The following is a 16,281-nucleotide window of genomic DNA, read 5'->3' on the forward strand; positions in this document are numbered from 1 at the left end:
AATGGAAGGAGAGTGCCAGACAAAGATATTGTATTGTTCAGTTAGAGTTGCTAATTTAAAAAAAAAACTTGCTTTTCATTACCACTATGATATTCCAAAAATAATGAAGTTGGTGGCCAGTGAAATAATTTTGCAGTTCTTGTCCCTTTAGCATTACTGGAAATGACCAGCTTTCTGTACATGACAAGATACTATAAGTAATGAAATAAATAATTTTTGGATCTGCAGCAAGTTGTTGGTTGAGGAACATTGATTAGGATGCCTGGGTGATATTCTTTGCACCATGTTATACTGACCATGTGATCTTTAAAGTAGGGAAGGTTGTTTCCTTACTTCCAGCAAGATGACTAATTCATTCACATTTATTCTGTCTTCAGTATTTATATAAATGTGGTATTGAGCTACCACCATTGAAATGCTGTTAGTGATTGATGTGGGACTGGAGTTGTGTTGATAAAACTGGGTTATGACAGTCCATGGTGAAGTGGGAGATGGGTGGTAATTTGCAAAATGGTCCTGTGGCAGTTGTAGGGAGAATGGTGGTACTGACTTGAGATTGAGGGTTGAAGGCAGGCTCAGTTTGATATCTACTATTGGTAAGTTAATTGCCAATTCTAGCTGTGACACTAGTAAGGTTGGGTGACAGGAGATTCTGTGAATGGGACGCCCGGGTGGTATGTTGCCTCCCAAGTGCCAGGGTCAGGGACATCTTGGATTGCATCCACAGAGGGAGAGAGAGCAGCCAGATGTGTTGGTGCATATTGGTACCAATGACATGGGAAGCAAAGTAGAGGTCCTGAAGAGAGAATTTAGAGAGCTAAACGAAAAGCTGAGAAGCAGGGCCTCCAGGGTAGTAGTTTCTGGATTGCTGCCTGTGAGGGTAGAAATAGGTTGACTTGGTGTTGCTGAGAAGCTGCTGCAGGGGGCAGGGTTCTTAGATCATTGGGATCTCTTCTGGGGAGGTATGACCTGTACAAAAGTGCTGGGTTGCACCCGACCCACCAATATTCTCACGGGCAGGTTTGTTGGAGCTATTGGGGAGGGTTCAAACTAATCTAGCAGGGGAGTAGAAACAGAGTGATGGGTCTCAGGATGGGAAGGATGGTAAGAAGGCAAAGATAGCGTGCAGTCAGACTGTCTGGAAGGGCAGGCAGATGATGGAACACAATTGCAACCAGTAGGGTGAGTATCAGTGCATTAGGGATGCAGAATCAAAAAAATAGCAAATACAGTACTCAGTGTTATATATCAATGCACAGAGTATAAGAAATAAGGTGGATGGTTTTGTTGCGCTATTACAGATCGTCAGGCTCGATGTTGTGGTTGTCACTGAATGTCCGAGGTTACACGTTGTATTGGAGGGGTAGGAAGGGGGTGGTGTGACTCTGCTGGGAAAAAATGGCATCAAATCAATAGAAAGATGTCATATAGGATCAGAAGATGTTGAATCCTTGTGGCCATGGACACCCCCTCAGAGACTCTGGCCTTGACCTACCAGTTGGACCTCCTTATGCTGCCGTCTCCCCTTCTCCCACCACCACGCTGCCATCCGATCTTTCCGAGCCTGAGGTTCAATCACCGGTTCCCTGGCCCTCGGGGGCTTCAGCTTCCTCTCACCCCCACCCCTTCCCCGCTGACTCCACCAGCCTCCCACCCCCCTTGGACCAGAGCTCTCAACCCTGCTGGGTCTTCACCATCCCCTCCGACCTTCCTCTCTCTGAGGCTGAGCGCTCTGTCCTTAGTAAGGGCCTCACCTTTGTCCCCCTTCGCCCTCACCTCAGTGAGTTCTGCGTGTGCCAGGACGTGGAGCTCTTCTTCCACCAGCTCTGTCTTCGAGCCCACTTCTTCAGTAGGGACTCTTCCACCCCCACCGATGACCCGTTCTCCCGTCTCCAACCCCCCCTCCTCCTCCTCCTCCTCCTCATGGACTCCCCGCCCAGGACTTCTACCCACCCTGGATCTGTTCATCTCTAATTGCCGTCGGGACATTAACCATCTCGATTTCACCACCCCTTGCTCCAATTCCAACCTTACCCCCTCTGAAAGCTCTGCTCTCCATTCCCTCCGCAACAATCCCAACCTTACCATCAAACCCACTGATAAGGGGGGTGCTGTTGTCGTCTGGCTCACCGACCTGTACATAGCGGAGGCACGATGACAACTCGCTGACACCTCCTCTTATCTACCCCTGGACAATGACCCCACTAGGGAGCACCAGTCCATTGTCTCCCAAACCATTTCCGATCTAATCAGCTGGGGAGATCTCCCATCCAAGGCCACCAAACTTATAGTTCCCACACCCCGCACTTCCCGTTTCTACCTCCTACCTAAGATTCACAAACTTGCCTGTCCAGGCAGACCCATTGTCTCTGCTTGCTCCTGCCCCCTGAACTCATTTCTGCCTATCTCGACTCTGTTTTATCTCCCCTTGTTCAATCCCTTCCCACCTATGTCCGTGATACTTCCCATGCTTTACATCCCTGGCCCCAACCGCCTCATTTTCACCATGGACGTCCAGTCCCTATATACCTCTATCCCCTACCAGGAAGGTCTCCAAGCTCTCCATTTCTTCCTGGATTCCAGATCCAGCCAGTTACCTTCTACCACCACTCTTCTCCACCTCGTGGAATTAGTCCTCACCATTAACAATTTCTCCTTTGGCTCCTCCCACTTCCTCCAAATTAAAGGTGTAGCCATGGGCACCCGCATGGGTCCTAGCTATGCCTGCCTTTTTGTCAGCCATGTGGAGCAATCTATGTTCCAAGCCTACACCGGTGTCTGTCCTCCTCTTTTCTTGCGTTATATAGACGACTGCATCGGCACTGCTTCCTGCACACATGCTGAGCTCGTCGACTTCATTAACTTCACCTCTAACTTTCACCCCGCCCTCAAATTCACCTGGTCTATTTCTGACACCTCCCTCCCCTTTCTAGATCTTTCTGTTTCTATCTCTGGAGACAGCCTATCCACCGACGTCTACTACAAACCTACTAACTCCCACAGCTACCTAGACTATTCCTCCTCCCACCCTGTCTGCTGCAAAAATGCTATCCCTTTCTCTCAATTCCTCCGCCTCTGCCACATCTGCTCTCAGGATGAGGCCTTTCATTCTAGGACAAAGGAGATGTCTTCCTTTTTTAAAGAAAGGGGCTTCCCTTCGTCCACTATCAACTCTGCCCTCCATCGTGTCTCCCGTATTTCACACACCTCTGCCCTCACCCCATCCCTCCGCCAGCCCACCAGGGATAGAGTCCCCCTGGTCCCCACCTATCACCCTACCAGCCTACAGATCCAACGTATAATCCTCCGTAACTTCCGCCACCTCCTACGTGATCCCACCACCAGCCACATCTTCCCCTCCCCCCCACTCTTGCCTTTCCACAGGGATCGCTCCCTACGCGACTCCCTTGTCCATTCATCCCCCCCATCCCTTCCCAGCTCCCTCCGGGCACTCATCCCTGCAAATGGAAGAAGTGTTACACCTGCCCCCACACTTCTTCCCTCACCACCATCCCAGGCCCCAGACAGACCTTTCAGGTGAGGCACCACTTCACCTGTGAGTCAACTGGGGTGATATACTGTATCCGGTGCTCCCGATGTGGCCATTTATACATTGGGGAGACCCGCTGCAGACTGAGAGACCGTTTCGCCGAACACCGGCGCTCAGTCCTCCAGCAGTGGCGGGATCTCCCTGTGGCCACACACTTCAATTCCACAGACCACTCCCACTCCGACATGTCTGTCCATGGCCTCCTCTGCTGTCAAGATAAGGCCACACGCAGGTCGATAGAGCAATACCTTATCTCCCGCCTAGGTAGCCTCCTACCTGTTGGCATGAACATAACTCACAGATCTCTGTTGATATCCCTGCCCCCCCCCACCCCCATCCCTACCTATTATGAAAATAACTATGAAAATGGACAAGGGAGAGCCAGTGGATGTAGTGTCCCTGGACTTCCAGAAAGCCTTTGATAAAGTCCCACATAGGAGATTAGTGGGCAAAATTAGGGCACATGGTATTGGGGGCAGAGTACTGACATGGATTGAAAATTGGCTAGCTGACAGGAAACAAAGAGTAGTGATTAACGGGTCCCTTTCGGAAAGGCAGGCTGTGACCAGTGGGGTACCGCAAGGTTCAGTGCTAGGACCGCAGGTGTTTACAATATACATTAATGATTTGGATGAAGGGATTGAAAGGAACATTAGCAAATTTGCTGATGACACAAAGCTGGGTGGCAGTGTGAAATGTCAGGAGGATGTTATGAGAATGCAGGGTGACTTGGACAGGTTGGGTGAGTGGGCAAATGTATGGCAGATGCAGTTTAATGTGGATAAATGTGAGGTTATCCACTTTGGTGGCAAGAACAGGAAGGCAGATTACTATCTAAATGGAGTCAAGTTAGGAAAAGGGGAAGTACAGCGAGATCTAGGTGTTCTTCAATGAAAGCAAGCATGCAGGTACAGCAGGCAGTGCAGAAAGCTAATGGCATGCTGGCTTTTATAAAGAGGAATTAAGTATAGGAGTAAAGAGGTCCTTCTGCAGCTGTACAGGGCCCTGGTGAGACCCTACCTGGAGTATTGTGTGCAGTTTTGGTCTCCAAATTTGAGGAAGGACATGCTTGCTATTGAGGGAGTGCAGTGTAGGTTCACAAGGTTAATTCCTGGAATGGCGGGACTGTCATATGTTGAAAGATTGGAGCGACTGGGCTTGTATACACTGGAATTTAGAAGGATGAGAGGGGATCTGATTGAAACATATAAGATTATTAAGGGATTGGACACACTGGAGGCAGGAAGCGTGTTCCCGCTGATGGGTGAGTCCAGAACTAGAGGCCACAGTTTAAGAATAAGGGGTAGGCCATTTAGAACTGAGATGCGGAAAAACTTTTTCACCCAGAGAGTGGTGGATATGTGGAATGCTCTGCCTCAGAAGGCAGTGGAGGCCAAGTCTCTGGGTGCATTCAAGAGAGAGTTAGATAGAGCTCTTATAGATAGCGGGGTCAAGGGATATGGGGAGAGGGCAGGAACTGATTGTGTATGATCAACCATGATCACAGTGAATGGCGGTGCTGGCTAGAAGGGCATCTACTGTCTATTGTCTATTATTTTAGTCTGGTTCTCTTTCTCTCTCTTTTTTTCCCCCCTCACTATAATCTCCCCCCAGCCCTACCTTTCTTTCTCTTTTATTTCCCATAATTCTCCACCTTCCCCCTAGCCCATTTCCCTCCAGCCTATCACTTCCTAGCTCTCTACTTTATCCCACTTCTTATCCCCCCCCCTTGACCATCCCATGTTACTTCACTCCTGATGAAGGGTTTCGGCCCGAAACGATGTCACTATCTCCTCCCATAGATGCTGTCTGGCCTGCTGAGTTCTGCCAGCATTTTGTGTTTTTATTTATTTCCAGCATCTGCAGATTCACTCGTGTTGCCTTTGAATCCTTGTGGGTTGAGTTAAGAAACTGCAAGGATAAAATGGCAGTTATATACAAGCCTCCCAGCAGTAGCTGGGATGTGGACCATAGATTAAAATGGGAAATAGAAAAGGCATATCAAAAGGTAAATGTTATGATAGTCATGGGAGATTTTAACATGCAGGTCAATTGGGGAAAATCAGGTTGGAAATGGATCTCAAGAGTGATTTTGTTGAATGCCTACTGAATTGGGTGCTATGTAATGAACTGGAGGTGATTAAGGAGCTTAAGGTAAAAGAACCTTAGGTGGCAGTGATCACAATACGATTGAGTTCAACTTGAAATTTGATAGGGAGAAAGTATGGTCTGATGTAGCTGTATTTGAGTGGAGTAAAGAAAATTACAGTAGTATGAGAGAGGAGTAGGCCAAAGTAAATTGGAAGGAGATGCTGGCAGGGATGACAGCGCAGCAGCAATTGCATGAGTTTCTGGAGAAAAATTGGGAAGGTGCAGGATGGAAGTATTCCAACAATGAAGAAATACTCAAATGGCAAAATAGTACAACTGTGGCTATCAAGGGAAGTCAAAGCTAATGTAAAAGCAAAAGAGGGTATACAACAAAGCAAAAATTAGCGGAAAGATAGAGGATTGGGAAGCTTTTAAAAACCTACAGACAGCAACTAAAAGAATCATTTGGAGAAAAATGATTAAATACGAAAACAAGCTAGCAGACAATATCAAAGTGGATAGTAAAAGCTAAGCCACGCAGACCAGGTGAACTGCACCCTAGGGTTCTGAAAGAGGTAGTGGTAGAGATTGTAGAGACATTAGTAATGATCTTTCAAAAATCATTGGACTCCAAAAATCGTGGTGCCAGAGGACAGGAAAATTACAAATGTCATTCTACTCTTAAGAAAGGAGGAAGGCAGCAGAAAGGAAATTGTAGACCAGTTACCTGACCTTAGTAGTTGGGAAGATGTTGGAGTCAGTTGTTAAGGATGAGGTTATGAAGTATTTTGTCCTGTGTCACCAAATAGGACAAAGTTGGCATGGTTTCCTTAAGGGAAATCTTGCCCAATGAACCTGTTGGAATTCTTTGAGGAGATTACAAGTAGGATAGATACAGGAGATGCAGTGGGTATTGTATACTTGGCCTTTGAGTTGCCACACATGTGGCTGCTTACGAAGTTAAGAACCCATGTTATTACAGGAAAGTTACTGGCATGGTTAAATAAAAATAATTAATCTGGTCAGTGATTTTCTGTGACAACTGAAGATGGTAACTCGTATGTTTTGCAGGAGTCTGCTTAAAATTTTAATTGTTTTACAACAAACTGGTCTTAGATTTATTAGCATTTCTGAAACCTGAATTCTGTTTTGGTGAGATACATGTCAGAGATAGACTTGGTTCTTCCTTTGTGTTAGGTGACAATGGATTCTTTGTCACACTGGTTGTAAACTTGCTGCATTCCTCATATCTCTTGCAGCCAATGCTGGAACATGTGCGAATCCACCCTGAGTTAGTGACTGGAACCAAGGATTATGAACTGGATCCAATTAAGTAAGTGACACATTGCAATCTTAAGGGTCCAATCTTTATCTTCTTCTCAACCCCATGCCACCAGTTTTTATTTTATCCTGTGTCAACTCATTAGTGTTTAATGTGGCTTGTTGAGATAGACTTGATGTGTGGAATTGTCAATTAGTATCATCTGAGTAACAGACCTTGACTTGTGTCCACTCTAAGCTGTTTTTATGTCAATCAGGTTGTGTGAATTTGTCTATTTATAATACAATAACAATACTAGTTATGAGTAATGTTATTGTTGAACTAAAATTATTTTTCTCACTATTTTAAAAGAAAAATTGCATTTCTATACCTCATTGATCTGAGGATATCCTAAGGTACTACAGCTAATTAAGTATTCTTGCAATAAAATTGCTAATTGGATTGTGGGCAACATTCTTGTATCAAATGACCCATCAAAAAGATGTGATTTGATGTTTTGTAATATTGATTTTGTAGTTAAATATTAATTATGGCATAGTGAATAACTTTGTTTTGCAAGATAATACTTTGGGACTGAGCCTTGGTTTAATGACTTATTAGAAAGATGGCATTTGCCACACCTCTATCATTGGAATTTTTGCTTGGTTTACCTATTTAGGTCCTTGAAGATGACTGGACAAGATCCTATTAAAGTTTGGTGAAAATGTGTAAAGGGGCATTAAGAGAAGAGTAATCAAATAAAGTCCAAAATAAACTGATATTTAGCAGGGATTTCTTTGCCAAGAGGTTTGAATGTCAAACCTGAATGAAGCTGGCAATGCTAATGAATTTTAAGGGAGGTTTAATGAATGCTTAAGGGAGAGGTGAATACTAGGTAGAGTAGTAGATTTGGTGGCCTCTTGTATTCCGTCTAAGTATATGGCAAGGAGTAAGGGTCCGAAATCTAGCAGAATTGTATAGATATGAAATTAGTCTGAAAGACAATGACTAAACCTTCAGTCCTGCAGCAGCTGACTGGATCAGACATGAATTGGGGCAATATTTCCTCTTCATCTTACTCAATTAAATGTGATTAGCAGTGGCTAACCGTTCTGTTTCCTGTTCTGTTGCACAGATGGAAGAGATTTGAAACTCATGACATTGTTATTGAGTGTGCCAAAGTTTCCCTGGACCCAAAAGAGGCATCCTGTGAGGAAGGTTACACAGTCATGCCTCAACATTTCTCTACACATAGCCAACACAGGCACACTGACCACAGTTCCAGCCCATTCTCAGATTCTCAGTGCAGTTTTGGTAAGTATGAAGTCTTTAATTTGGACCATAAGATGTAGAAGCAGAATTGAGCCTTTTAGCTTATTGAGTCTGCTCTACTCTTCAGTCATAGCTGATGTTATTCCTACTCGACCCTATTTCATTGCCTTCTCCCCATAACCTCTGACACCCTTACTGATCAAGAAAAGAGATTCTGCAGGTGTTGGAAATCTTGAGCAACACCCTCAAATTCTGGAGGAACTCAGCAAGTTAGGTAGCAAATTTTGGGTGTCAGCCCAAAATGTGGACCGTTTAATTTTCTCCATGCTATCTGATTACACTCACTTCTGCTCCCTGCCCCTTTCATTTCAAAACATTGTAGAGAAATTGCTTGCAAGTTAACTGTCTAGTTTTGTTATTGCTTGCTTCACAAATGACCAGCAGCTCAAAGGCAATTATGTTCTGAACTTTTTCTTTCTGACCTTAAATTTTGCAAGAATTTCTGGTTCAGTCATTAACCTTGATAATGCAACTCTTTGTGTATAAATTTCCCCATGAATTTTTGATTGGGTCTTCATAACTTTACCACCTTTAAGATATTAATGATATACAATAAAGTTTCAGTCTTCTGCATTATTTTTGTAAAAGTTTTTCTTTAATTGTTCAACCCTTCAAAAGAGGACAAAGATTTGTTCATGAGGGAGTCTTGCAAATCTTAATTGGCTGTATTTTACAGTGTTTATAGGGCATAGCAGGTTACAGAGCTACTGCGGATAAATGGGATTAGTATAGATAGGTACAATGGTGAACAAGGACGTTTGGGTGAGGGTTTCGTTTCTGTGCTGTATGATTCCTTTTGTTTTTGGTGTTCTAAAGTCTCCCTGTTCACTTTATTGCAGGCAGTGTTTCTTCAACTTGCACTCCCAGAGTCCCAATCTCCAGTCACCCAGGATCTCAGTCTATGTACAAAACACCAACTTCACAACAGCAACCTGCAGAAGGGCTGCAGGTAAGTTGAGTCCTCACTCGAAGGGGCTAGGGGTTGCTGGGGGCTAGTAAGTGGCAAATGACATTGCACGACAAAAGTGCCATATTACCAGACATTAACCACTTCTAACAAGTATGTTTCCATTCATTAATCTTGGCATTACCATCAGTGTTCCTTCTCCTCCCCTCCCCCCCCCCCCCCCCCAATTAATATTACATTAGAAACACAGAAAACCTGCAGCACAATGCAGGCCCTTTGGCCCACAAAGTTGTGCCGAACATAGACCTTAGAAATTACTAGGCTTACCTATAGCCCTCTATTTTACTAAGCCCCATGTACCTATCTAAAAGTCTCTTAAAAGACCCTATCGTATCTGCGTCCACCACCGTTGCTAGCAGCCCATTCCACACACTCACCACTCTCTGAGTAAAAAAACTTAACCCCTGACATCTCCTCTGTAACTACTCCCCAGCACCTTAAACCTGTGTCCTCTTGTGGCAACCATTTCGGCCCTGGGGAAAAAGCCTCTGACTATCCACACGATCAATGCCACTCATCATCTTATACACCTCTATCAGGTCATCTCTCATCCTCCGTCGCTCCAAGGAGAAAAGGCTGAGTTCACTGAACTTATTCTCATAAGGCATGCTGATATTCTGAGGATCATGACTGACCAGAAAGTAGAGTACACCAGCCGCAGAAATATATTGCCATTGCAAGATCAGACCAGAGTCTTGTTACCCTGGCTAACACCCCAAAGCCATTCCACCATCTACATGACAAGTCAGGAGTATAATGGAATACCTTACACTTGCCTGTGCAAATTTAAGACCATTTGAAGTTTGCCATAGTCCAAGAAAAGGCAGCTGGCTTGTTTTGTATGCAATCCATCACACAAAAGTATTCCTTCCCTCTGAAACTGGTGCAGTAGTTGCCCTGTGAACCATTCTGCATAATCAGTGATCCCTTCCACCAAGACAGAGAAGGTCTTCAAGCGACATATGGCGACCTCATCCGAGCTTCCTTTCCACATTTACTTGGAAATGTAATATCTTCGATAAATATAAATCTTGCAAACGCCTTAACCAAAAACGCAATGCAAGTACCATCAGCGGGACTGACGAGGTACCAGAAGGCAGGTTTGGCAGCTGCAGAAATATACTGCCACTGCCTTCTCAGGGCAATTAAGGGTGGGCAGTGAATGTTGGCTTAGCCCATGGTATCCAGATCCTAAAAATGTATATGTAATATACATTTTATTTGTCTCGTTTTTAGGATGTGCTCTGGAGCCCATCTTTGGCATGTGGGCTGTGTACACCCCCTTCCTCCAGAGGACTTTCTCCAACAAGCCTTCATGAAACATCTCAGAGTGCCTCCTGCCTACATGCTAAAGGCCACAGTACACCTGGTAGGTATTTCGGTCAATTTGTGGTCCATGTAAGAGCCCCTTAGCTCACTGTATACATAAATTGGAAATTGAAACCTATGTACTGAACTGTCTTTGAGTGATTGAGTACTTATCAACTCTGCTGCATACATAGCATCTTGACGTAGGCTTGTGTATAAGCACAGATGCAAAGGCTCTAGTATCCATAGAATTTAACTTTTTCAGCTCAACATACCAACTATAAAATTCGAGCTATCACAAGGACTTCTGAAGTTTAAGAGGTTTTTATTTTCATTCTTTCCACAGTAAACTGAAAACACCAAGCACTGGAATTAGGCATTCACTTTTGTCTAAGTTGTTTTGAATGAATGTGCAATTTTACTGATTTTTAATGGGAGAGTTTGAGAATCTTCAGAGTGTTGAATTCAAGAGCAAATAGCTTATGACCAAACCCTGGTAGTGGATGAATGTGTTTCATTCAGCTTTTTATTGTGAATATTGCAACAGTTATTTATGAACGCCATCCCAAACTTGTTCTATGTCTATCAGTGCCCAAGATTTATTCAAAAAGTGTACATTTCTTGCACACTGTGCTGAGACAAGGAGCAATAGAAACTCCACAAAATTATGAAAGTGACAAAATGGATCATTTTCTGCCATTCATTTGACAGTCATCTATCAAAATTGAAACCTTTTTGACTCCTAAATGTCTTCTAAAACACGTGCTTACTATCCCTGCAAAACCATATACCATTTTCTTTCTACACTGTGACATGACCCTGCCTTGAGCGAGTCTGGTGCTGATGCTTTGTCCCCTCCAGATACTTTAACAGACTTCTGATTTTTCTCTTTTATTCGCTCTAAATTCTGGGTATTTGAAAACTCTTCCCCTGTTTTCATCTGCAGTGTCTTTTACCCATCACTCTTGTACTTGTTGACTAACGTCAGCTGCTAGTTAAGCAATTTGTAATTTTCACCTTTTATTTGCAAATCCTTTAGTCATTATCCATATGGTCTCAAAGATGTGTTTTTTCCCCCCCCCCTCTTAATTTTGTCCATTGATCATCCATGAATTTGCTTCCATTGTTATAGGCAGTTATGACTTCAGATCCCAAGCCTTGAAGTTCTTCTTTAACCCTCTGCTTCTGTACTTCTCTAGTGCGTTTGCTCTTAGCCGCCACCTCAAGCTTGTCACTGTGATCAAATTTTCAATTTATCATATTCAAAGTTATCAAAGAATATCAAAGATATTCAATATCAAAGTTATCATATTTTGTTAATGTATCCACTGTAAGTGTTCAGCCTGGTAATAAACCAAGCCTGGGCAGATCTTGATATCTCAGCCAAAACTAGAAAATGCTGGATTTGCATGATGTCCCCCATCTTCTCTTCCCTTGGTCACAATTAACTCGTGACTGTGGTTATTAATAGGTCAGTTCTTTGTTCTTAAGGATTATTGCAAGATACTCGTCTATGGTTATTGCCTTGGCTCAACAGTTGGATGTCAAGTAAAACAGCTTTAAAAGTAAAATATGAGCAAGAATATAGTTATGAAAATGCACAGCAGGTTCACCTTTCTCTAAAGGGATAAGACCAATTAACATTTATGTGAGATTTCTGTGTAGTTTTTGAGTCCAGAGTAGTCAACTTTGCACTGGTCATGGATTTTGCCTATTTTACTATCGCTAATGCATTGGTGATAATCCATAAGTAAGAACTGAGTTACTATTCCTGCCCTTGAAGCCTTGTTTCAGTAATAACTAAAACTTCCACCTATTTATCTGTGCTATCAATCCAATGGCTTTCTTTTCTAAGCTCCTTCTAATGAGACGTTTACTCTTAATCATTACTTTTGCCTTTTTCCCCAAACAGCGTTTTCAAAGTTTTCCAATGTTACTCAGAAGTTTCATCCCTTCTGTCTTCAGCTAATGCTCCATCACTGGTCAGATGACAGTACATATGTGGTTTGTCTGTCACTCTGTTTTCTCATTTCAACTTTAGCTAAGTCTCATGAGGATCTTCAAATGTCTTCTGCAAGGTCATGTAGGTATTGCTAGGTTCCCCTTTTTTGGAATGTGCTGTAAAGTTGCAAACAGAATACTGTTGTAATAAAGAGGGATTAATATTGAAGTGTTATCTGGAATACAGTCAGTGTGAAAGCAAAGAAGGTTGAAAGTGTAGCATTCCTAAATTGTATTAGTGGAGAATGTTCCAACACAAGAAGCTACGGAGTGCATTCTCAACTTAGTTGAGGGAAAGGAAGTTAATATTTGCATCTGTCCAACATTGAGATAAAGTTTTTACTGGTAGTGATCATAGTCATTATCTTTAACTTTTTATCTTTGTCTTTATTCAAACCGAGATAATGTTGCAAGTTAGGGAAAGGTCAAATTTGCATGATTGACTATAGTAAAAATATAAATTAAGAATGACTACTTAAAGGTAAGTGGTCTCAGAGTTAATAGAAGGTATTTGAGGAGGAATTAATATTTATTCCAGCAGAGGATCTGGCTAGCAGCCCTGATAATGTACATAATGGAAAAGAGAGTCTGGTAAAGGAAGCATCAGACATAGCACTTAATTTACTCTTCTCTTTCCTTGAAGCTTTCTGTAATACAAAATGCAAATAGAGAAATCAATGAAGGCATGAAAAGTACTGAATAAGTTCAGGAAAATCCAGTTGTTTTGTATACATGAGGATCTAATTGGCTCTTGTTACATGAATTATCACTTATATAATTCTGTGGAATTTGTATGGCTCCTTGTCTCAAATGGTGCAAGAAATTTGCCCTTTAAGAATAAACTTTGAGCATTATGCATTGATCCTTTGTCATTTTACTTGTTGGTGTATGCTGTTTACTGTGAACAGTGTATCCCTTTTGAAGTTTGTTCTTAATTGTCAATCTTTTTAACTGTATTGTGAATCTCCTTTCTAAATGTCATGTTGAAATCTGCTATGTCAGCCATACATGGGGAAATTCATCGTGCTTTAGCATGAGCTGGTTGTGTTTTCCAAAGCGTTGAGGTACAATTGGAGATTGCAACTGCTACTCCCTTTCCAACATGATTTTTGTTGGAAGTGGGAGGACTGTGAAGCTGGAAGGACTTTATGATTTTTGACTCGATTTAAACAGTAGGTGGAAAAGGGCAGTTTACTGAAGCACCAGCCTCATCCCCTTCCGTGCCATGTTCTGCAGATGGGTATGAACAAAGCAGCAAGTCGGCAACTGCTGTTCCATCAAGAAAGGTAAAACTTGCTGTTTTCTATTGAATGGTGTAAATTCAGTTCATGTAATGTGGGTATTTGAGAGGCCAGCAACAAGTTCAGTAAGAATTTGTTAAAGGGAAATCTTATCAGTGGGAGTCTTTGCTTAGAAGTATTCCTGCGCAGGTCTGGAGTGGAGCTTGAAAAGCCCAGTCTCCCTAAAAGAGGTACAGTTCATTGTTGGAGTGGTCTGAGTCCACTCAGAGTGGTAAGGCTGTGGCTCAATGGGCTTTGGTGAGAACAGCTGGAGGGGAGGTATGTAGGTAAGTTTTCTTTTTCTCTCTTCTTGAACTCTTGAAAGAATAGGGGGTACGTCTGCAGGGCCAGTGTTCTGTTCTGAGTGTCAGATGTGAGATTTCTAGGAGACTTCCAGCCTCCCCGATGGCCACATCTGCATCAGGTGCATTGAGATGCAGCTCCTTAGAGACTGTGGAACTGGAGCTGCAGCTCGGTGACCTTCGGCTTGTTAGGGAAAGTGAGGAGGTGATGGGGAGGTAGTCACTCCAAAATACAGGAGACAGATAAATGGGTGGTCATCCACCTCAAAAATAAGTACTCCATTTTGAGTACTGTTGTGGGAGTGGGGGCTGTCTACCTGGGTGAAGCAACAGTGGCTGTGCCTCTGACACTGTGACTCAGAAGTGTAGGGAACTGAAGAGGGTGGCAGCAGTAATTGGGGACTCTATAGTTAGAGAGAAGGTGATTCTGTGGACATGAGAAAGAAATGCTGATGATAGTTCGCCTCCCAGGTGCCAGGGTCCGCGTTGTTTCTGAATGTGTCCACAATATCCTGAAAATATCCAGCCAGAAGTCATGGTAGAAAAGAGAAGGAGATCACGAAAACAGAATACAGGAAGTTAGGAAGGAAGTTAAGAAGCAGGATATCAAGGGTGGTAATCTCAGGACAATGAGACAATGTGCCATGTGACAATGAGGATAGGATTAGAATGAGGTGGTGTATAAATGAAGAATTGGAGCAAGGGGCAGGGATTCAGAGTTCTGGATCATTGGAACCTCTTCTGGGGCAGGTGTGATATGCAAAAGGTCACACTTGAATCCGATGGGGATCAGTATCCTTGCAGGCAGGTTTAATAGAGCTGTTGGGAGTGGTTTAAGCTAATATGGCAGGGGGCTGGGAACCAGTACGATAATGCAGAGGATGATCCAGCAGCCAGCAGTTTACAAGTAGATGATGGGTGAGATGTGAATGTAAGGAAGGACAAGCCAATGATTGGGTACAAATGCAGATGGTGCAAAGAGTTAAACTGTACCACAGGTAAAATTCAAAAGGGTGAAAAATGAAGGACTGAAGGTGTTTTTTTTAATGTGTAGTATTTGGAATAAGATGGATGAACTCGTGGCGTAGTTAGAGATTGGTTGGTATGACGTTGTGGGCAGGATACTAAATTTTTTTTAGTTATATAAATAGTAAAAGGGAGGTGAGGGATGATATTGGATCACTGGAAAATAATGCTGAAGAGGTAGTAATGGGGGGGGGGGGAGACAAAGAAATGGCAGATGAACTTAATAAATACTTTGGATCTACCTTCACTGTGAAAGACACTAGCAGTGTGCCAGAGGTCCATGAGTGTCAGGGAGCAGGAGTGAGTGCCATTGCTATTATGTAGGGGGGAAAAGTGCTAGGCAAACTGAAAGGCACCTGGACTACACTACACTATGTCCCATAGTCTGAAAGAGATTGTTAAAGAGATGGCAGATGCATTGGTCATGATCTTTCAAGAGTCACTTGATTCTGGTGTGGTTCCAGAAGACTGGAAAAGTGTAAATGTTACCCTTTAAGAAGGGAGGAAGGCAAAATAAAGGAAATTATAGGGCTGTTGGCTTAATCTTAGTGGTTGGCAAACATGTTGGAGCCTATTATTAAGGATAAGGTTTCAAGGTACTTGGAGACTAATGATAAAATAAGTCAAAGTCAGCACGGTTTCTGTAAAGGGAAATTTTGCCTGACAAGCCTGTTAGTTCTTCAAGGAAGTAACAAGCAAAGTGCACAAAGGAGAGGCAGTGGTTGTCCGAGGCATTTGATGAGGTGCCATGCATGAGGCTGCTTTACAAGATAAAATCCCATGACATTACAGTAAAGGTACTAGCATGGACAGAGGAATGGCTGACAGGCAGGGAGTGGGAATGACTTGGCTGCCAGTGACTAGTGGTGTTCCTCGGGGGTCAGTATCGGGACTGCTACTTTTTTTACATTGTTTATCAGTGATTTAAATAGTGGAATTGATGGCTTTGTGGCAAAGTTTGCAGAGGATATGAAGATAAGTGGAGGGGTAGGTAGTGCTGAGGAAGCAATACAATTGCAGAAGGACTTGCACAAATCGGAAGAATGGGCAAAAAAAACTGGTAGATGGAAAACAGTTTTGGGAAATGTGAGATAATGCATTTTGGTAAAAGGAACAAAAATGCAGACTATTAATGAGGAGAAAATTCAAACATCAGAGGGGCA

General features: G+C 43.1%; 1 protein-coding gene across 4 annotated transcripts in view; it reads left to right on the forward strand.

The window, feature by feature from the left end:
* tsc1b (TSC complex subunit 1b) overlaps nucleotides 1-16,281 on the forward strand; it is a 74,096-nt gene that overhangs the window by 27,570 nt on the left and 30,245 nt on the right. For all 4 annotated transcript variants that reach the window (XM_073052352.1, XM_073052351.1, XM_073052353.1 and 1 more), the window contains 5 exons: nucleotides 6,901-6,974; nucleotides 8,038-8,216; nucleotides 9,074-9,183; nucleotides 10,438-10,570; nucleotides 13,684-13,796. In XM_073052352.1, coding sequence (XP_072908453.1) covers nucleotides 6,901-6,974; nucleotides 8,038-8,216; nucleotides 9,074-9,183; nucleotides 10,438-10,570; nucleotides 13,684-13,796 — 609 coding nt within the window. The remainder of the gene's footprint in view (nucleotides 1-6,900; nucleotides 6,975-8,037; nucleotides 8,217-9,073; nucleotides 9,184-10,437; nucleotides 10,571-13,683; nucleotides 13,797-16,281) is intronic.

Source organism: Hemitrygon akajei, chromosome 7 (genome assembly GCF_048418815.1).
Source record: "Hemitrygon akajei chromosome 7, sHemAka1.3, whole genome shotgun sequence".
Taxonomy (NCBI): Eukaryota; Metazoa; Chordata; class Chondrichthyes; order Myliobatiformes; family Dasyatidae; genus Hemitrygon; species Hemitrygon akajei.